This window comes from Eucyclogobius newberryi, unplaced genomic scaffold, assembly GCF_026437365.1.
Source record: "Eucyclogobius newberryi isolate DKJ021-1_F unplaced genomic scaffold, fEucNew1.0.hap1 SCAF_7, whole genome shotgun sequence".
NCBI classification, from domain to species: Eukaryota; Metazoa; Chordata; class Actinopteri; order Gobiiformes; family Gobiidae; genus Eucyclogobius; species Eucyclogobius newberryi.
This window is the reverse complement of record NW_027316389.1, coordinates 35,596,964-35,619,096: the sequence shown is the minus strand read 5'-3', so window position 1 is coordinate 35,619,096 and position 22,133 is coordinate 35,596,964. Positions and strand designations below refer to the sequence as shown.

At 39.0% G+C, this 22,133-nt stretch overlaps 1 protein-coding gene across 2 annotated transcripts in view; it reads right to left on the bottom strand.

Moving 5' to 3' along the window:
• The window catches only part of ppp6r2b (protein phosphatase 6, regulatory subunit 2b), a 32,326-nt gene extending 12,650 nt beyond the window's left edge, over window positions 1-19,676 (bottom strand). Inside the window, exons 1-14 of one of the 2 annotated variants that reach the window (XM_072434981.1) lie at window positions 19,540-19,676; window positions 17,323-17,478; window positions 15,476-15,574; window positions 15,169-15,355; window positions 13,567-13,704; window positions 12,668-12,733; window positions 12,482-12,594; window positions 10,752-10,865; window positions 10,542-10,662; window positions 9,697-9,858; window positions 9,273-9,509; window positions 9,130-9,194; window positions 3,622-3,737; window positions 3,471-3,556 (exon numbers count right to left, since the gene is read on the bottom strand). In XM_072434981.1, coding sequence (XP_072291082.1) covers window positions 3,471-3,556; window positions 3,622-3,737; window positions 9,130-9,194; window positions 9,273-9,509; window positions 9,697-9,858; window positions 10,542-10,662; window positions 10,752-10,865; window positions 12,482-12,594; window positions 12,668-12,733; window positions 13,567-13,704; window positions 15,169-15,355; window positions 15,476-15,574; window positions 17,323-17,450 — 1,632 coding nt within the window. In that variant the 5' untranslated portion in view covers window positions 17,451-17,478; window positions 19,540-19,676. The remainder of the gene's footprint in view (window positions 1-3,470; window positions 3,557-3,621; window positions 3,738-9,129; window positions 9,195-9,272; window positions 9,510-9,696; window positions 9,859-10,541; window positions 10,663-10,751; window positions 10,866-12,481; window positions 12,595-12,667; window positions 12,734-13,566; window positions 13,705-15,168; window positions 15,356-15,475; window positions 15,575-17,322; window positions 17,479-19,539) is intronic. The other variant, XM_072434980.1, reaches the window with a different exon arrangement.
• Window positions 19,677-22,133: the final 2,457 nt, after the last annotated feature.

The window sequence follows — 22,133 nt, the reverse complement described above, 5'->3', positions numbered from 1 at the left end:
TAGAAAAAGCTTCAGTTGTAGTCATCTGGACTCAGTTTGAAAAAATAGACGTTTCGACTCTCATCCAAGAGTCATTGTCAATAAAAGAATTTAGGTCGAGAACTCCGATATTAATACTGTTCTGTGGTAAGACCCGCCCATTGGGAGGAGCCTTCCTGAAGTAGAAAGAGTTACCACAGAACAGTATTAATATCGGAGTTCTCGACCTAAATTCTGTTATTGACAATGACTCTTGGATGAGAGTCGAAACGTCTATTTTTTCAAACTGAGTCCAGATGACTACAACTGAAGCTTTTTCTTCTAACCCTAACTGTAAGTTTTTGTAGTAGTTATGAGACGAAGGGAAAAAAAAACTAATCTATATATTCTAGGAGGGGGCAGGAGTCAAACTCTGGATCTCGTGCACCCCACACCGTGTCTTTAACCGCTGGGCCAACAAAGCTGAACTGTCAATATGCGAGGTGGTAAATTAATGTGATCTGGGAGTAGACCAGATTTTAGGTCAACGCCCACCCAGAAGCTGCTCGCCTTTTAATTGGCTGAGAAATCTGCATAGGGAAGAAGTTACCTACGAAAAAAATATTTGCGTGCTGGCACAAGAAAATCTATGGAGCGCAGAAAATAAAATTCACCACAAATGGCCACCGGGGGCAATCTAGCAGGAAGCGCAAGCGTTTGACACACTAGATCTAGTGGACAGTAGAAGCACTGTCCAGGGGACACGTCGTGTTCTCTATATTTTTTGTTTCAAAACGTTGTGTGTTTTATTACAATCAGGCTCATATTCACAGAGAAATTAGTCTTATTAGTCCTGCAACGCAGCGCGGACCGCGGGTGCGTTCAAAAGACAACTGGCGTGTCACTATTGTGTAAATGAAACTTTCTTGGCCAGACCTAACTCATGAGTCAAAAGACAACATGTGCATCTTTACTCTGGACTATATTTCGATAAGTACGAGTTCAGAAGTAGATGAACCAGATGTAAAGACAGAGTCATCAAGGACAGAGGGGACAGAAGGGACAGCTGTGATTTGTTCTAAAGCAGGACTAAAGCAGACCGCGGGTGCGCCGTGAGACCACTGGTTCAAAAGACGCATCACTACTGCGTTTATTTTCGTAAATATCATGTTACAACGTGGGCACCTGCGGTTTATGACAGGTGCGGCGCTGTCAGTTTCATGAATCATATCAAAACAGCATCAGAAATGGTCTTGAAGTGGCACATTTGGAGAAGCTGATGCGCATAAAGTCAAAGCAAGAAGCAGACGAAGTCATCAACCATTGGAGTTGTGAGAGGGACAGACGTGAAAAAAGTTAAAATTAAAGTCACAATTTGTGCATATACTAGAGACATTTATGCAGATTTTTATTTATGGATATTAATCATTACATGTTGTTACTACTAGATAATTTATGGATGGAAGAAATGCTAGTAAAAAAAAAGTTTTACGGACAAAGACACTGTATCACAAGCTACAGCACATGAATGTTTTAATGTGAACAAAATGTTATGTCTGAAAGGTGTATATGTCTCATTTGTTCCAGAACCGGACCCTCAGCCAGGCCAAAACTGGACCACAGCCAGGCCAAAGCAGGACTCTCACATATAACATACTATACATCTCATGAACAACATGATTTTTGTATTTTTAATTTTAAGTGGGCCAAATTGCTTGTAATAAAAGTAAACTAATGAAAGTCGTTGCTGTAATTTAACTCTTGTAATACTTGCTATGATGCAAGATTTTGAACAGTGTGATATTGGTGTGTGGCCACAGCGTGCATATCTGATGTTGCTCACAGTGGTCCTCAGTGTGCTCAGGGAGCTTGTGTGTTTGCCCAGACAGATGAAAAATTTGAGGGAATATTGCATGTAAGATAAGCCCAGCAGCGGCTGGTCCATTATGGACTACGTAAATTTATTTTTTTGTCTAAAAACAATATAATTTATTCAGAAATATCTTATATTCTTATTAGTGCAAATGTGTACAGTAATAATATATATTCACGTCACTATGGCATTTACCATAGGAAAATAGCGACTGATGGGCGCTTTCTGGAGCGCCCATTTTACGCCATGGAGCTACGCTTTTTATGCTAAAGACAGAGGCATGTGCGCGCGCCGTACGCGGAAGTGCCACACGCTGTGTTTTCCGTGTTTATGTCTTAAAACTGCATCTACAAACGTCTGTTACAAAAGGTACGTCCAAAACGACTCAGAATGAGCTGCTCAACTGTTTGCTGGCTTTATTCGTGTTGAAGTGAAAGCAGCTGATTTCATATCAATCCGAGCCGAGACATGTGATCTGTCAAACTCCGTGCTCCGTTACCTTGACAACAAACACACTAAAGAGGAGTGTTTTTTTTTAGTTTAACGTTAAGAATTAAGTATTGCTTAACTTCTATACATAGAAATATGCTTTTGTTATTAGAAAACCCATGAAAGAATGCTATAAATGACAAGTACAACTTTCCATACAGCAATAATGTCTGTGATGATTAAATATAAAAATTTAAAATGTTACACATGTAGTTCAGGGTAACTAATGTCACTTAGAAGCTGTTTTATGAAACACCAACAATTGTTTGTGTTTTTATTTCCTCTTAATGTAGTAATTGCTATTTGCACTATAAGGTACAGTATCTTTGATTTGCTCTTTTCAATCTGATTTTTTATAAAGTGTAAATTGTAATTTTATGTCAAATGTATTTTCTCACAAATGGTATCTGCCTCTAAGTCATTGTATTATCTTTAACAAAAGTGTAAATAAAGTGTGTTTACTTAAAGAATTCAGTTGTAAATGTGTATTTAAAATATGTATCCATACAGTCAATGTTAAATATTAAATTTTGGACATTTAAAAAAACCAAAAACATGGTCATTTTAAATAGCCCCCCCTATATTTTGCACCACCAGCCGCCACTGTGTAAGCCACATTCATTTTGTGTTACAATGACACTACTGCAGTAATCAGTGCTGGAGGATGAACTCAAGTTTAATACAAGTAGACACATGAGCAAATATAATTAATCAAGTAAGAATAGCACCATTAAATTGGACCTAAACATTTAAGGGTTTGAAGGACCCATTGAAAATTACACTTTAAGATAGTAAAATGTAAAAGTATCAAGATGAAGAGGGGTAAAGAACTGTTAAATCTTTTCATTTAGTGATTTTGATAACATTTTAAATTGTGCTACTTTGGTCAAAAGTAGCAATTCAAATACATTTCTACAGTCAATTTTATGTGCATTTCTTAGTTTTCTTGTCGTTGAGGCTCGAATATTTAGGCAGGATGTCACCATGAACTCCTCAGTTTTAGCCCAGTTAAAAAAAGTAATTAATTAGAAAGTCACTGGCAGTAACGATAGGAGGCAAACTTTAAACTGGTTACTGTCTGTAACTATTTTTACTTGAGTACATTTTGGTAACTCTACCACTTGATAAAACATGAGTAAAGTGTGTTTACCAGGTCTATCGTGTTCTTCCTGTTGGTCTCCGCCAGGGTCTGTTCCACAAAGCTTTCCCAGCGCCCCCTGATGTCCTCGGGAAGCTCTACATCCACACAGTATGTTTTAAAGGTCAACAACTCTTGTGTGAACATTTTGCGGTAGACTGACCTGATATTAGATGGCTGATCTGAGTGTGCACTGGGCCCTTCTCCAGGTTGTGGACCACTGTGTTGGCGATCCTGGTAAGATGGCCCATGTAGCCCCTCCTCATGCCACCTTCTGACCTGGAAGAGGTAAACGTGCAAATGACAGGTTAGAGTACATTGCAATTAAGAGTTTACTAAAGATTTGGCCAATTCCCAATTTTGGTGAAGTTTATAATGCTACCTTCTGGTTGGACATGAGCAGTAGATGTGACATACTGTAATCTGAGGTAATCCCACAACAGTTACCGAGCAAACACATTATAAGCAATCACCAAAATCTATATAAATTACCTGATAGTTATGATTTGACAAACAATAATACCTGATAGCACCTTTATTTTGTTAAATGATTGTTTAAACTCTCAGAAAATTGTGTCTGCATTTTAGATTAAATGTATCTTAATGATTTGATGACATTGAGGCATTCTATTTTAGAACAGCAATACTTCCTGTAATTTTCAACTTTTCTTCACAAACTGCCACTTGACTTGTGGAAAATAATTATTTATCTCTGCAAACTATTCCACTAAACCAACTCATAAAAAACATGTCTAAGGCAATGATCCAGGCAAAGAAAAAAACATTTAATAATCTCAATGTTTTAAGATGTAATTTTTCTTGTGGCATTACACCTGTCTTGTATTTATTTATACATTGAAAGTGTTTCATTCATAGACAAATATCTTTCCATTGTTTACTCTGAGTGGGCTTCTTCTTCTTCTTCTTCTTCTTCTTCTTCTTCTTTGGTGTTTTATCACGGTTGGTATGAAGGTTGGTAAGAGTTACATTATATTACCGCCACCTACTGTAGTTGTACGTTTTAGAGTGGGCTTGCTTCTCTACAGATTTAACCTGTAACTTGGCCTGGTGGAGCCACCTTGTCTCTATGGAGCCATCAGGGCCAGCAAGGCCTTCTCTGCTGGCCTAAACATAATCAGAATATAATTAAAAAATATATATATATTTTCCCACAAATATGTATTAAATTATTCCCCAGAGTAAGAGTTATACTCTTCATTTCATGGCTTTCCTCTTGGTTGCACTACTTCCAGCCCGAGGTTGAGATTTGGAGGGCTGGTCTTTATGTTAGATCTTTTATCCAATCATATTCAGCCATCATTTGTTGCCAGGGGTCTAAAATCTGCCCTCAGGCCTACAGAATCAACAGTGCGGGCGCTTGTAGCTTAAAGTGAAAATGAAAAAATGGAAATATTTTTTATTTTTTTCAACAATCAGCTTTAGAGTAGGCTATTATACGCCCTCTAGCAGGCGTAGCGCGTGCACGTGAGAGGCAGGTCCTATGCAGAACCTCAGAACTAGGAAACTAGTATTTGCGTACTACTAAGCTGTTTTTTCAACCCACAATGGTGGAAGGAGGAAAATATATCAATTTGGTTTGGTCGAGGATATAATTATAATAATAATAATAATAACTTTTATTTATATAGCGCTTTTCAGTGACCCAAAGACGCTGAACATAATAAAAATGGGGGGGGGGGTATTTACAGACAGGGGGGGACAACACGTACAATACACATTAATATACAGATAAAATGAACAAGACAGAAGAAGTAGAGAGAAAAAGATGGGGATGTAACAGGGGGTAGAAGAGTAGGCAATGGGGTAGAGGAGGCTAGGGGAGGGGGAGGTCATAGGCTTGGGTGAAGAGGTATGTTTTTAGGCGGGATTTGAATTTTGTGAGTGAGGGAGAGTGGCGGACAGGTTGGGGGAGGGAGTTCCAGAGTCGGGGTGCTGCTCGGGAGAATGCTCTGTCGCCAAAAGTTTTGAGTCGGGATGAACCTATTATTATAACGTCATTCTCAAGACGAACTTTTCAGGACAATTAAGCCATTGTAAGGAGAGGTCGACGCCGACGCTGCAAAGCCTGTCACAGGCGAGTTCGTTCCAAAGTTCCAACTATGAACTCTATCAATGGCTCACAGGCTCCGAGAAGCACTGCAAACTGTACTGGAAATGCCTATTTGCAAGTGATCGATTTTGTCAACGAGACTCCAAAGTAACACTGGGCACTTACAAGCAATGTTGCTTTGGAAAACTTTTGGGGACACCCTTGTGGATCTACAGCTCAACGAACAAGCGCGCAGGGCAATGGGGCTGCACAATGAAAAGGTAAAATATAAAAGAAAATAGGGAAATATTGAACTTAGTTGAACTGAACTATATTGTACTCTTCCCCTGCAATTCTCTGAATAAAAATGTAAATTTCAAGGTGACGTGACGCCTGCTTAAACTGCAGTTCTGTCTAAATGTATAGCGTAGAGCAGGGGTGGGCAATTATTTTCCTCCGAGGGCCATATTCAAATCCAGGCAAGTAAAAAAATAAAATAAAAACATTAATATCAAATAAAATATCACTTTTATGTCAAATATAGGCTATTGAATCTATCATATTATATTAATTTCATGTCAACTTTATAAAGGATACAAGTGCAGACAGATGTTACAGACATTAAAACATGCCGAGGGCCACATCTTGCCCCTTGGGGCCACAAATGCCCAGATCTGGCCTAAAGGCAAAAAATATAGAATATATATATATATATATATATATATATATATATATATATATATAAGGCCGGATTATAAAGACAAACGGGCCGTAGTTTGCCCATGTCTGGTCTAGAGCCATGGCATCATAATGATGGTAATAAGATGTGGATTAATTCGGGTGGGACTGTGTAGTACCTCACTGAAGGCCCAGGTCCCAGGCCCATGGCACAACACTGGGAGATTGGATTTAAATCCATTCTGTGGAATATTCCATTCCAAAGCTTTGAACAAAAGTTCAACGCTGCACTTTTTAGGTATAAATACTACTTCTGCTACTACTAATAATAATCATGCTAAGTAGACAAATTGAAGTTGGTGCCAGTGTAGTTTCATGTCACTAAATTCCAGATGATTTGGACCAGGCCATAACATACAATTAGAATCAATTCAAATTTCAACATCTGTGTTTGATTCCAATGAATGTCACACAAGGCACTAAATATCCCTTTGACAAACCAAGGGCTTTTGCTGATTTAAAACACAGGCCGAGTTGGTTCATAATCCAGTCTCTCAAATAATCTCATTAGGTTCCAACAACATTAATTTGGTCTTTTTTATATTAGGTCATTAAGTCTTGTGATTTAATTATAATATACTTTCTTATGAACAGACCTCTGACTTAATCATACATCTGCAGTATAATAAATCTGTATGATCAGATGAGCAGACAAGTAACAGCAACATCACGGGACAGAGTGCAGCTCAACTGTCACCTATTATCGGTTTGATAATAGGTCTGTTCATAATTTCTTTCTGATATGAAGGATTGGACATGAAAATTCAAATGAATGGGTACGGGTCCTCATGAAATCCTTCAAATCAGAAAGGAACAATTTTCCTGAAACTTGATAATAGCACTTATCTCTCAAAGTACAAGATCACTCAAAATGACCCCCTGCATCAGGCTTGAACAAATGGGCTGAAAAAAGGCCTGATCAAATGTTTGAAAATAGAGGCCTGATTTTTTTTAAGACACTTCAACGAAAATGTGAAGTGTTTTTATATATACAAATATTTAAGTAAAGGTAAGGTGAAGGTGAATATATATATTTACATCTGCGATCAAAAGGACAATCACTAGTTAATACATATCTCATATCTATACACTATACTATCTATACTGAGGAGGTCACCACAAATTGAAGGAAAATGGGAACGAATACAATAATTAAAGCCCTAGTATGTAACTTTTAAGCCATTTGTGTTGATGTTTTTATTGCACTGAAACCCCTTACTGTGAGCGGGCTTACTTCTTCACAGCCCTGATTTGTACTTCTGCCTGGAGCCTCCTTCGGCTTGTTTCAATAGAAATGTTGTTCATTTATCTATAATATTCCACAGTATTGCATAAAACATATCTATCATAGTGAAGAATGTATCATTTTAATCATCATCATTTTTCTATTTCGAGGGAATCCCACGGGTGATGTATCACCTGCAGAGTTACAGTCTGTTGCTTTAAGGACTGGAAAGTTACGCTTGGGGAGGGATATAAAACTACTAACAACCCAGTAGTAAGGCCAGTTGAATGGGAAAGTAAAACTTTGTTTTTTTTTAACTACCTTTATCACATCTAAATTTTCTGTGTTTTTTGCAGATTTTGTAACATCCCAACCACAAACTTGTTTTGTGAAAGAGCAAAACAAATCTGAAAAGTACAGTGTGTAAAGGTATTCAGCCTCTTTTCCCTGAGTGCAACCGATTGCGGTCAAAAGTTTCCTGATGATTGCTGAAAGATTGACTGTTGACCTAAGGAGGAGCTGCAGAGATCCACAGTCAGGTGGACAGGGAATCTGTCCACAGGACAAATATTAGACATGCACTACAAAAATCTGGCCTTTATGGAAGAACGGTAAGAAGAAAGCTATTGTTAACAGTCATAAGAAGTCCAGTTTGCAGTTTGCCAGAAGCCAATATGTGGAAGAAGGTGCTCTGCTTTGATCAGACCAAAACTGAAAGTTTTGGCCTAAAAGTAAAATGCTCTGTGTGGCAAAAAACTAACAGAGCACATGACTCTGAACACACCATTCTCTCTGTCTAACATGGCGGTGCAGCATCATGCTGTGGGGCTGCTTTTCTTCAGCAGGGACAGTGGAGCTGCTCAGAGCTGATGGGAAGATGGATGGAGCCAAATACTGGGCAAAGAAAACCTGCTGGTGTCTGCAAAAGACTTGAGACTGTGGCCGAGGTTCATCTTCAGCAGGACAACGACCCTAAACATAAAGCTAGAGCTACAATGAAGAGGTTTAAAACAAAACAAACCGGTATTCATGTTTTAGACAGTCCAGACCTAAATCCGATTGAGAATCTGTGGCAAGATCTGAAAAATACTGAAACATTTTCTCCATCAAATCTGAAGAATGGGCAAACATTTCAGTCTGTAGGTGAGCAAAGGTGTAGAAACAAACCCCAAAAGACTTTCAGCAGTAACTGCAGAGAAAGGCGGTCTATAAATATTGACTTGGGGGCCTGAATACCTTTGCACACTGCACTTTACAAAACCATGTTTTGTGTTGCTCACAAAAATGGCAATACAATTAATTTAAGTTTGTTAAATTATTACCTGCAAAGAAAATTAGGACCATTATGGCCAAAGCCATTTGTGCAGACATATATCATATGGGGGAAATGACAGCAAGACTGCAAATTAAAACGGATTTCTTTATGGCTAAATGGTCCTCATTTTAAATGAATGACTCAGTTTGCTCACAGTTGTATTTAGATTGATTCCAGCACGCAATGAACCTGTTTCTATCATTAAGCATGATTTTGATTCATATTGTGATATTCAATTAACACAATGTAAAATGATGATCTACTTATGTTCTTGTTCAAGTACCTGAAACAAACTGAACAACTGGTTATTGGTATTTCACAACATTTTGTTTTTAGTACTTACTGCAGTTTATCGTTCTCTTCCCATGCCACTAAAATCCGCTGGACCAGCTGGCAGTGCTGGAACATCTTTTAAAAAAACTCAATCTTAATATTTCCATGTCAAACTTTGAGACTAGCTTTGTGTAAAACAGTTCTGACCCTTACATGGCTCATGAGTAAGTTGTGTGCAGAGTTCTCAGGCTGGTCCAAAGGGCTGTTGGTCGTGCTCGGGGCCTCGCTGGGCTCCTGGGGGCCCGCCTCGCTAGTCTGTTGGCTTTTGTCTTGGGAGCCCAGATTTGGCTGCAGTCTCATCTCGTGCGCACAGGGCCTCAAGATGGCCGCCACACACAGCTCCACTTGAAGGTGAAGGAAGTTGTTCCATGTGTATTTGAAGAACAAGTCCTGAGGAAGGATTACAAGTAAAAAAATCGAATCTAGCACACATTCAGTATGTATATATTTTTAAAAGCATGGATGATGGCATATTTACAGAGGTGGTAGAGTACCGAGATTAGAAGTACAAAGTGTTGGTGAAAATCATTAATAACAAGAGTGAATAAATCCTTGTGGCTGTATTTGTCAGTCTCACCAGCAGCAGGTCCATGGAATTGAGTCGACACAGCTCATGGGCTACCACAGCATGGCTGGAGGAGCTGGTGTAGAGTAGAGAGGCCACAAGCCGGGCCACATGCAGCCGAGTGTTCCCCAAAGGCTCCTGCAGCACGCCCAGGCTTGTCAGCACCGCACTTTTCTACAAGGGTTTGAGGACACCATAAAACAATTTAAAACTCAACTTGCTCTCGTTGGATTGCATCATGTTTTCAGATGGAGGGCAGGGGTTTATAGAACTCAATGAGCAATTTACTATTTTACTACACTAAAGATAGTGAACTTTTTTTTGTTCTGGATTGTGCTTACACACTTGTTTTATGTCTATAATATCTTTTAGATGACAACAATCACGATTTTGTGATCATAGTGCATTAGGGTCACTAATTAATTTAGTCCTGGAATGCCCAAAATGATTTCCCTTTTGGGAGACTGTTACAAGAATTCTCACCCGCTTGTCACAATGTTTCTGTTGAATGATCATCCATGTTACATCTAAACTTTATGCTTTTACTGCAGCAAAGCTCCAGGTGGAAGACTCCACACACGGAGCATTTACTGTGGTATTGTGGTGAAATATGTTTGTCTGGGAACAACTCAAAATATGTAACATATGTAATTACAGAGATATGAACCATAAACCAGGTCAATCTGGCAGTTAAACAGTGAATTCTTCCAACTCCATCTCAATTTTAATCTATAGTCGACAGTAGACAGTTTAAAATGTTATGATATCATGTGAATACAACCAATACACATTATTTCTCTATTCATATAATTTAAAAATAGTATGACCATAGTCTTGAATTAGTGACAGTGACAAACCTTGGGTGGTTCTAAAAGTAGCTGATGGAAATGTTTTAAATGTGGCTCAATGGCCAACAATATGCTGCTGTTCACCAGGTAACTTCTTTCAAATCCCTGAGCGTCCATGATGCCATCCACTCTGTCAAAGCCCAAAGACAATGTGAGAATCTGTTAGCGCAACGTGAAAAGAACAATAAAAGGCATGGATTGGACTGGTTTGCCACTCACACAGGCCTCCTGATCTCCAGCAGTGTAAGAAGCACTTGGATTCCATTGATGATGCAGCTCTCGGTCCTCTCTCCAGAGAACATGTTCTGTAACAACTGCTCCACAGAAGTTTGTCTGAAAAACACAACCTGCTCAGGTCCTCCTCACAGCAGCGTACTTTTAGCTTCAGAGTCTCCTGGTGTTAGTAGGCTCTGGGTCCTAACTGCATGCTTCTCTGTTATCTCTTTAATCAATTAGTTAGTCTCGAAAACAGGGTCAACTGGTCTTATCCAGAAGAAATTTATTCTTCTTTCATTAATAATTTATAGGGCTGGGCAACGATGAACATTTTTAATCGCGATTAATCACATTATTTCCCTGATTAATCACAATTAATCACATTTTTACGTGCAAAATTCAAAATGAATTCTAAAGAAGTGTAAAGTGCATCAGCATTTTTAGTCAGTAGCAGTTAAATAAAAAATTAAGTATTCACTTGCCACAAAATCCTGAGCCACAATCATTAAAGATGAACAGGCCACTTCGGAGGTAACGTCAGAAACATTGTAATCTCATGAAACATTAGACACTCAAAACACATTTTAGGGGCAGCATAACCAGTCTAGTACCAAATGTCCCTAAACCAGAAAACACTTCAGTACAGTTTGTACATTCTTAGAACTTGACACTAAAGCGCCATAACATTAGTTGTGCAAACAAACACTTAACCAGTTAAATAAAAATAAATACATTGTGTGCATTTTAACTTAAACAATGTTATCAAACACAAGACTAAAGCTTATTGCCACTGCCAGGGCATTGAAAAGAACCAGAAAAGTTTGTAGATTCCTAAAACTGGGTGTTTTTTTACTCCTCTGCACTAAACCAGTTGCTAAGGCACCAGATTATTCACGTTTTCAGATGATAAAGGCGCGCGCCGGGCCCTTCTCGCGGATCTCCCCAGCTACGGCGCCCGTCGGGACCTGCTCACGCGGGCCCCCGGTGGGACCTGCTCACGCGGGCCACCGGCGGGACCTGCTCACCCGGGCCCCCGGCGGGTTGCCGTAGCAGCTGACTTTGTAGAGTTAATAAACCAAAGCAAACATTAAACTCCATTTACACCACGAGAAAAGCAACACAGCACAACTCCTCCACGGCGCATGTGCAGGACGACTTGGACGCACGTCTGCTGCTGAGTGTATTCTACGGACATGAGTCCGACGCGTCGAGAACGCGCATTCAAATTCTGCGTCGGGCGCGAATCGGCCGCAACGGTTGGTACAAGGCTTTAGAACTGGTGCGGACCAGGGGAATCCGACCTGCGTTAATGCGCGTTAAAATAATTTATCACGTTATATAAGTGATGATTTAATGCGATAATAACGCGTTAACTTGCCCAGCCCTAATAATTTGTTTAGTTTTTGGAGACAGTGTGAATGCAGTTGTCCTGCATTCACAGCATAAGACAGTTTGTAGATATTTATGGTAATAATTATAATTCAATTCAATTTATTTTTGTAAGGCCCAAAATTACAACAACAGTCGCCTCTGAGGGCCGAATCAACAATGTCTGTAGTGACAATGGAGTCAGACAATGTCTGTGGTGGCGATAATCAGATGATGTGAAAGTAATACAAAATTAAAAGTGTTACATTTGTAAACTGAGGACCCCGAAACATTTGAGATAAACAAAATCCATCCACCTAATACCTACATACACCTAATTGCTATGATAACGATGCAGGACTTACGATTCAAGCACAGACAGCAGAGGGTCGGGCTGTGACAGCTCTTGAAGTTGATTGGCCTGGTCTCTGCTCAGACGGATAATGTCACACAAAGTCTGTGAAGCGTTCGACTGCCTCTGTGGAGTAAAAAAGATGTTTTGTATGAAAACAGTAAAAACACTGTCCATAAGTGTTAAGCCGTGAGTGCACCTCCTCCTCTCTCTCAGGGTGGATCAGCTCGATCAGCCTCTGCGCTAATTTCTCCTCATTCAGCCACTGTGGACACATAGAACACAAACAGCACCACCTGATGGTTTTGTCACTGCATTGAATATTTACCCTACTTTATTGTAGGCTTTTCAAATGAGGTCACAACATTTCACAGGTCTGTAATATTTAATGGAGATGGGGGCAGGTAGGTAGAAGGGATGTCAAATTTGCAAATCTCACAGTACGATATCACCACAGTATTAATTTCACAATACGATGTTTGCTGAGACATTTTGAAAAGAAAACAGAATCACCCCAGCTATTCTGTCCACCAACAAACGATATCAAAACCTGGATGGATCACAACTTCAAACTGAAAAGCAATAAAACAACTCTTTCCACAACCCCTCAGGATCAAAACTTCAAATCAGGGCTAAAATAAAAATTCACCTGTCTAAACGTGCATTTCCTTTGTTTCTGTATTGTAAAGATAGAGTTTCCGGTTTAAGACACTATATGCGCATGAGGCTGCTGGACGTTATTTCTACGCCCTCATTTGACACTTCAACTCTTGTAAGACGCCGCTAAAATCAAAAGCACCTGTTTCAGTGTTTTCTGCGCTAAAATGGAAAAAAGGACCATGGTCTATGTAGTTCCTTCTGTTTAACACTGCTGCTGTAAGAGATCAATGCATTTAGGCAAAGGAGCTTGCAATTCAATATATTGTGACAGCCAACAATATTATTGATGAGATTTTTGACAATACAATATAATTATATTTCACCTCCCAGTTAGTTAGTATGCACATTTTTGTCTTCTTGGATATTTATTATACATATACACATACATCCCACTCTGTACTGTGAAAGCCTTCACTACATACAAGTGTAAGTACTCACCGTGAGTGTCTCCAGCCTGAGTGGCGGAGGCTCCACACAGCTGATCAGTCTGAGCAGAACGTCCATCATGGCGGACGTGTCGATGTGCTTCAGGACCAGGGACAGGAAGCCCTCTTTACGCCGCAGAAAGCTAATCACCTACAAATCAATAGAGAAATATAATACTTACTATCATTACATTATGTTATTCAATATGTTTAGATCAGTATCATCATAACATTCTACAATCCATATTGTTTAAAACTCAGCTGGAGACAAGTAATTCTAGTAAGTACAAGTAAGTCAGATTGCAGATTTGGGGAGCTAACCCCAAACAAATAATGAGGGTTCAATGTTTGTGGACTGTTTTTGCTCATGACATCATCAAATCCTAGAATGTGAATGCAACCTGTTCTCAGTTCAGGCATTACTCAGTCCAGGTTTGGGCCTCTTTTAGCTCAGTTTTAGACCAGTGTTTAGTGAGACTAGTCCTGTGAGACTAGTCCTGTGGTACTTGGGATGGCATAACTACAAAGCTTTATTTCTGTTCAATTTTTTTTTTTTTAATGTACTTGAATGCACTTGGAACTGTGGTAATTTGAAAGATCATTATTTGATATGTATTTTCCTTTTGTAAAAATAATACAGGTACAACAGGCTTTAAGAGGCCTTTCTGTCCTTCACACTTCACAATGTTGCAATGTGTATGCTTTGTATATACATACATACATACACACACACACACACACACCCGCAATCGCACTCGCACACACACTCGCAATCGCAATCGCACTCGCACACGCACACGCACTCGCACACACACTCGCACTCGCACTCGCACTCGCACACGCACTCGCACACGCACTCACTCACACACACACACACACACTTTTTTTTTTAAACTAACGCTATGTGTTTTGTCATGTTAGAAACAAAATCAATCAGTGGATGTATCTCATTTAAAGTATCAATACTGAAAAAATTTGAGCTTTCTTGAACAGTTTTAGATCTTGAGATCTATCAGAACTAGTATAAACCAAATAACAGCTTCCTGTTATTTGTGTTGAAAATGACTATTGTGTAGTCTATTTTTGGTTATCATTGTGGGATTGAAATCTTGAAATTGGTATCTAGCATTGAATCTATTATTTAGTATTGATATTGATATTGAAATTGTAATATACTATATACTACACTATCTCTGAAATACGATGAGGTTAAAGAAAGCCTTTTATATCTTTCTGGGTATTTAGTAGCATAACATGCTAAGAATATTATTTTACATTTTGTTCATTGTAAATCTCAATATTGATCTAAAACACCGTAATAATAGACACATTTTCATTGACTTCCTGTTCAAAACTGCAGAACTGATAAGAGGCAAATTTTAACAAATGTGACATTTTTGAACCCAACATGTTTGACTTGGAATAATCACAAGTAAGTACAAAGCAGTGTGCGGGAATAGGGGGTAGGTGAGAACACTCGAGCCTATAATACAGAACAATAAAGGATTACTCAGATATGCATGAATCAATCCAAATATAACGGGGAGGGAACACTGACAGAACATGGTTCAAAGCTTGATAATATGTTTCCTTTTAGAGTGTTCTGGTTGTTTACCTGTTCAGTCTTCCGTGCGATAAGGTTTCCGATAGTTTTGCTGAAGAAGGATGCCAGCAGGGGGTTCAGAGGAGGGGGCTGATCAAGGAAAGAGTACAAGATCTCCAGTAGAGGCTCCTCATTCCCCAGCTTATCGTTGATCACCCCAACGTCACATGTCAGCAGCTCACACGCGATGTTTGAAAACCTGAAAACACACTCATTACAAAATATTGGACAGAATAGACTCCGGCTTCAGACTTTAGGGAGAGAAGTCATGCACAAAGAAAAACATACATCTCGTTCAAATAAATCCTGGAAAACATACTTGAAGCGTTTTGTCTCCTCTCCACCAGCAGGGGGCTCTGTAGTGATTAAACGGACCAGCTCCTGCATGGACTGGTCTTTGCACAAGAACAGGAGAAGTCTGCAAAGACAAGGCAGAGAAACAGTTCCATTTTGTCCATGTAAGAGTTATACTTTTTAGAAAAGCTAGACATTATACTTTATATGTCGTTTTTTGTTGTTGTATTTTTTGCACAGACAACGCTTGCTATTCAATTATGTGCCAAATCATGAATGGCAATAAAGATTTGCCTATCAAGTGAATTGTGAACTGTGAAAAAACTGGTTATTAGCAAAACATTGACTAACATCTTAAAATGGGTCTATCTACAGATTACTTAGTAAATCAGGTACAAACAGAGCAAACAAAAACAGGACACTGCAATAACATTCAAAGCACATTTCCAGGACTAGGTCTTTACAGATCCAGTAGCTTATTTCAGTGATCGATTGCTTATTTGCAGTGTTGGGATAAGTACTTTTAAAATGTTACAGAATACTGAATACCTACATTAAAATTTATTTTTTTATGTATTCTGTAATGGTAATGGTAATGAGAGTACTGTATTCAGAATACTTAGAATACTTTCAATTTGAGTTAGATTATATTAGTGCAAAACCATGACATAGGATTAAAACAACTTTATGTTTGTTTCATAGTTTGGAACATATTTATTTATCACTGATTAGAGAAGGAAAATTGCACTAATTTGCAACTTGTTTTCCCTAACTTAAACTGTGCGGTGTGAAGCCTAAATTACATGTCAAATAATGTGATGTATTCCTTTGGTTTTAGGAAGCAAGGAATTATTTGTCTGAATTTGTAAGTTTTCTTGGGACACTGTTAGTTACTTCCCAACACTGCTAAGCCGTTTGAGTTTATTTTTTATATATTTCATGTATTTATTTAAAAGAAAGGACAGGGCACAGTTAACATGTAACTGTAGTATCGTACTCAGTAACATTTACTTGAATAAAAATGTACTTTTGACAGTGTAACCCAAAACATACACAGGTAAATTGGTCAAATGTAAAGGTAGTCCAGACCAAGCCGAGCATAAGATCTGGAGATGGGTCCAGGGGCCACTGCTCCTGAGGAGAGGCTCTTTGATTCCCCAGGGGGACAATAACAGTTACTCTAACAATGACTCCTACTTGAGTAATTTCCTGGACCACTACTTCCTACTTTTACTGAAGAAATATTATTCTGAAGTGATTTGACTGTGATTTGAGTACACACAGAGGAGCTGACTGTAAAGCTCTCTGTTGCGACCGCTGGCTTGGCATTTGAATGGAATTGATCAAAACCACTCTTATTGTCTGAACAGGAAATGAGGCAGGATTCCGAGCAGTACTGACAGTGGAAATGGCTCTAAAGTACTATTAGCAGAACCTACCTTTTTTAGTTATAGCCCCACATAGTATTAGGCCTATTTAAGATGGGACTAGTAAACCCTCATAGAACTTACTACTGTAAGCATTGGTCATTCACTAATTATCTAACTAGACTACAAAGGGAAGGGATGTCCAGATTATTCTCTTCATTGATAATTGTGATTTTTAGGTCACCATATTTACAGAGTATCCTTGCCAGCCAGCTCGGTCTTTTTTTTCTTCATAATGTTACAAATTTTAAAAGCAAAAATAAACCATTTTAATTCAATCTAGACAATCTAAATCTAGTGCAAAGTGTAAATGTAGTATTTCACTGTTTGGCTATGGCGTCAGTCATAAAAGAGTGCTGTTTCTTCTCAATAATTGCATCACTAAAATCGAGTTTATGACATTCTAACACAGATCCATCTTTAAAGTGCATGACTTTGTGTGCACCTCCTGTTCTGAGCCTTGCACTCCTGCAGAACATCCTCCTCCTCCAGCAGCTGGCTCAGGCTCACGTCCTCCTGGTCAAGCAGCGCCTCCAGGTGAGAGGCCGTGTGCAGGTCAAACTTCCAGAACATGGCTGCTGTGTCCCGCACCCACACTTAGCTGCAAAACAACATGCGCTGCTTTTAATGGCAATGATAGAAGATAAATGCATGATAAATAAAATATGCTTTAAAACGAGACCTGGGCCTGTCACAAATATTACTATATCAACTTATAGTTCAAAATATTTGAGCGCGAACCAATATAATAATTGGGGATTGGGATTTTTTTCATTAATTTATTGTTGTACAATCAGATTTGTCTCTGTAGCTTGACATTGAGATACTGTATACTGCTTTTGTATTATTGTTTCAGTGACATGAAGTAGTTTCAGTATGATCATATACTGTTTTGTAATTTTTTTCTGTAGCAATACATCATAATTGTCTCTATGGAAATGTTATTACTTTGCAGAGAATACACCACTGTTTGGCATTACATTTGCATGAAGCAATATTGCTTCATGGAGAAAATTGGCAGAACCTCGACCAAAACATTTACATGATGTATCTTAAATATTTAGTTAAATAGGAACAATTCTAACTCTACTAGGGCTGAACAATGTTGGCAAAATATCTAATTACAATTTATCTGACAAACATTGTAAGATTTGCACCTTTTATTTTAATAAATGGATTCTGTTAAAAATGTACATCCACGAGCATCAACATTTGGGATAATAAGAAAGTGAACTACTGAACTAATACAATATAATACTTTTCATAACATTTTTCTAGAGATCTGAACTCCAGGGTTAACTGGTTTTATACATGATAATACAGGACCATTTCTTGTTTGCGAAGGAATTCAATAATTACAGTATATGTAGTTTGCTATTTGTGACAATTCAAATTGTGTTTTTGATTTAATTGTGATATATCTTGCAGCCCTCAACTCTACACAAGATCAGTCCTATTTCAGACCAGGTAAAATAGTTTCCATTATGACATTCCATTTTTGTAATGAATATTGGGTCAAACAAGCGTTAGGCCTGCTTTATGACAGTATTTGCATCTCTATTTTGAATTATTTAGCCATGTCCTTGTGTAACTTTGGAAGTGATTTGGGCTACAACATGATAAAGTCTAAATATTTGTCATTTTAGAATCAATGCATGTCTTTGTCTAGACATTCAAACATATTTTATATTTGACCTAAAACAGATGGGACTGGGAAAGCCTTCCTTGTGGTCACATTGATTAAACTAAATTATTCATTAAGACTGACATTTTCTTAAAATTACTAACTCTATACATAACAGACTACCTACATGCAGCATGAAATACATTGGTAAAATAAAAAATAAAGGATAAGCAGCTTGCTGTATGTATTAATTAATCCTAAGGTGAGCAAGAAAATAAATATATATTTATATTTTTTATTAAATGTTATTCCATTTTGACGATGTGATGGCAATGACAATGAGATCAAATGAAGAAAAAGTTTAATTATTTAAATTGTTATGGCCATGTTCAGATACTCACACTCCGAAAAATTAATATTATGTAGGCATGTCAAAACACCTTAATGACCACAACCACAATTAGACAATCCAATAGTGTTTTAAAACCAAATATGTAGTGTTTTAGGAAACCATTTGTCCTATAGCCTAAATTCAAATGAAGTCAAACGTTTCTGAGCTTGCCAGTAAACACATGGATCCCTTTAACACAGGCCTCTCTAGTGCGAGGTACAAACAGGGCTAACGGAGCTAACACATATGCAATAGTGAGTCCCTGGTGCACAAGCGTTTGTGCTAATGCGTTTATCTGTTCACGCACCGCGGCTTTATCCATCACCGCAATCCTCCTCCGGTCTCTTTGCTCTGGCTTATGACGCGACCCAACACGTATCATTATATCCCAACAGGATTTTGGTCCGATAACCGTTTTGTTTACGTGGCAAATATATTGGCATTGTGTATAAAGAGAAGTACGCAGCACATTTAGGTGCAAAGTAACGCGCTATTAGAAGCTTTATTGGAAACAGCGTCGATGTCCTTACGCAGAACTAGCGCTGCCTGCTCTCCCTCCGCATCCTTGTTTAGACTGAATGACAACAAGCTTTATCCCATGGCAGTTTGACCACAAATAGCCCGACAACACACTCGAGGCGGCTTACCTGTGGTCCGGCATTTTTCTGGAGCAAGTTAGCAAAGATGTGAAGGGAAATTTGGCCGACTTTCGTGTCAGTAAACGCTAGGTCACCGGCACCGGCGGCAGGCCCATAGCTGCGCGGTACGGCCAGGGCCGACTGTGGAGGCTGGAGGCGAGGGCGGAAGGATCCACGGGGGGGCTGATAAAACACTCAAAATATAGCAAATAAATAAATATAAAAGCCACTAGAACACAACACTAGAAATTCAATTACATTTTTCTCTGTCTTTACTTTTTTCTTATTTTCTTTTTCGAAAAAGGGACCTTTATGATCCTTAGGGTAATTTGTTTTTTAATTTCAATTTTGTTTGTGATTCATTTTAAGGCAACAAAAAACTGCAACCAGGGAAAAATACATAATAAACTAAGAAGCAATACATACTTCATACATCAATGTTTATTATAGTATCATTGTTATATTATTGTTATTGTTAATATTAATATAATTATTGTGGTGGCTCCTGGGTGATTCTTGAACAGGACTCTCGGGGTGGCTCCTGGGTGGCTCCTGGGGTTGTTCTTATAATGACAGAAAGGTTTATATCTGCACACTTTTCATGTCTTTATCTGTTTTGTGATTCTAATAAACTTGCTTTGCATTTTTGTATGGCTCCTCAAGTGGCTTTTGCATGGCTCCTGGGGTTGCTTTTTGGAATGGCTCTTGTATGGCTCTTAGGGGGCTCCTGTGGTGGCCTTGGGGTGACTCTGGGGGCTTCTGTGGTGGCTCTGGGGGACTCTTGGGGTGTTTCTGTAGTGGTTCTTGGGGAGGCTCTTGGGAGGCTTCTGTGGTGGCTGAAAGGATTTTATCTGCACACTTCTCTTTTATGTCTTCATCCAGAGCTTCACAAAGTGTGGGGCGCACAGAGCGGTACCAAAGGGGGTGCAAGAAATTTGGTGACATTACGGGTTACAGACGTGTTTTGAGCAACAGATAGTAGTGGAGTGGGACCAGCCTGCCTCTGTGCCCCCTCACAGGTTTGCCTCTGTCCCTCCTGTATCTCCTTTGTCTCTCCTGTGTCTCCCCTCTGTCTCTCCTCTGTCCCTCCTGTGTCCCGCCTCACACGCTTTGTGTCCTGGTTCCATTAAAACTCGTCTCCCTGCTTGTAAAGGTAAATTTTTAAGTTTTTGCTTTTATTTTGGGAACTTCCTGTGTCACCAGAAGTTACAGTGAAATGAATGGAAAGATCAAGCCTCAATCAACAGAGGAACAAGGTTTGTAATATGAATTAATGTATTATTGAACAATTTAAATGTTTATTTTACAAATGTATAGAAAACAGTAATGCTAATGTAATGAGCTAGTAACAGTGTTTATACAGACAAAATGGGAATCATTCTTTATTTGTTCCTACCTAGCTCTGACGTTGGTTGAATGACATGGAATGGACAATACAAATTAATTTTAACCATCAGTTCTTGCCTTTTCAATTCAACTGGATGCTACACTTAGCTTTTAGAATCTAACTTTTCTGCTTCTGTTACTTTTAATGGCGGTTGGCAGCCAACTGAAAAGGTGAATTTACCGCCACCTACTGGATTGTGTGTGGACAGATCAACGTAAACTAATACTATAGTTGTACGTCTTCAAAATATGTGTTTTACTCTATACCATACCTTCTCTCTCTTTCTTTCTTTCTTTCTCTCTCCTTTTTTTCTTTTACGCTATAGTGTAAAACACATACTTTGAAGACATACAACTACAGTAGGTGGCGGTAAATGCACCTTTTCATTTGGCTGCCAACCGCCATTAAACGTGACACAACAACAACAACAAAAAGAGTGATAGGGAGAGAAAAAGAGAAAGATAGAGAAGGAGAGAGAAAAAGAGAGAGAAAGAGAGAGAGAGAGAGAGAGAGCTGCTCTGCTACTGTCTTCTTCTTCTATAGTGTTTTATGGCGGCTGGTATCTAAGTGTTGTTGTTGTTGTTGTTGTTGTTTTATGGCGGTTGGCATCCAAGTGTTGCATTACCGCCAGACTTTATTCCTCAGACTTTGTCGTAGTCCTCAGACTCTGTCGTAGTCCGTAAAAGTACTCCTTCCATTGCTTTGGTGTTACAAAGCCCATGAGGTCATGATAAGTCTTTGTGACTAGTTGTTGTTGTTTCAGAGACCAACCGGCTTTATTCCAGGGAGACTCTTCTTCATCTTCCTCTCCTTCTTTGACGTTCGGTGCTTCCACCGTACAGCTTTATTCTTTAGGCTTCATTCTATAGGCTTTAATATGTCCACTGATGTCGCTGCTTGGTAGCCGTGCGTCTACGAGACTGGACGAGGACAGGAGACCACCCCCACCCCCATCTCGTCACTCTGATCACTCTGACTCCCCACAAGCAGACCCCCATCACTCCGACTCCCATTTAGCGCCTTTAGCCTGTTTTCTATATCTGCCCAATCAAGCTCCTTTGTTCCAAGGAATCTCCCTGCAGCTTTAGCAATGATCCTGATCCTTTCAGTTCTGCTTTGAGTCTGAGCAGCACAGTTTACAACATCCACCATAAAGAGTACAAAATCCTCTCTATCCACAACCAGGGTATTCTCATTAATTCTGGAACCTGCACAC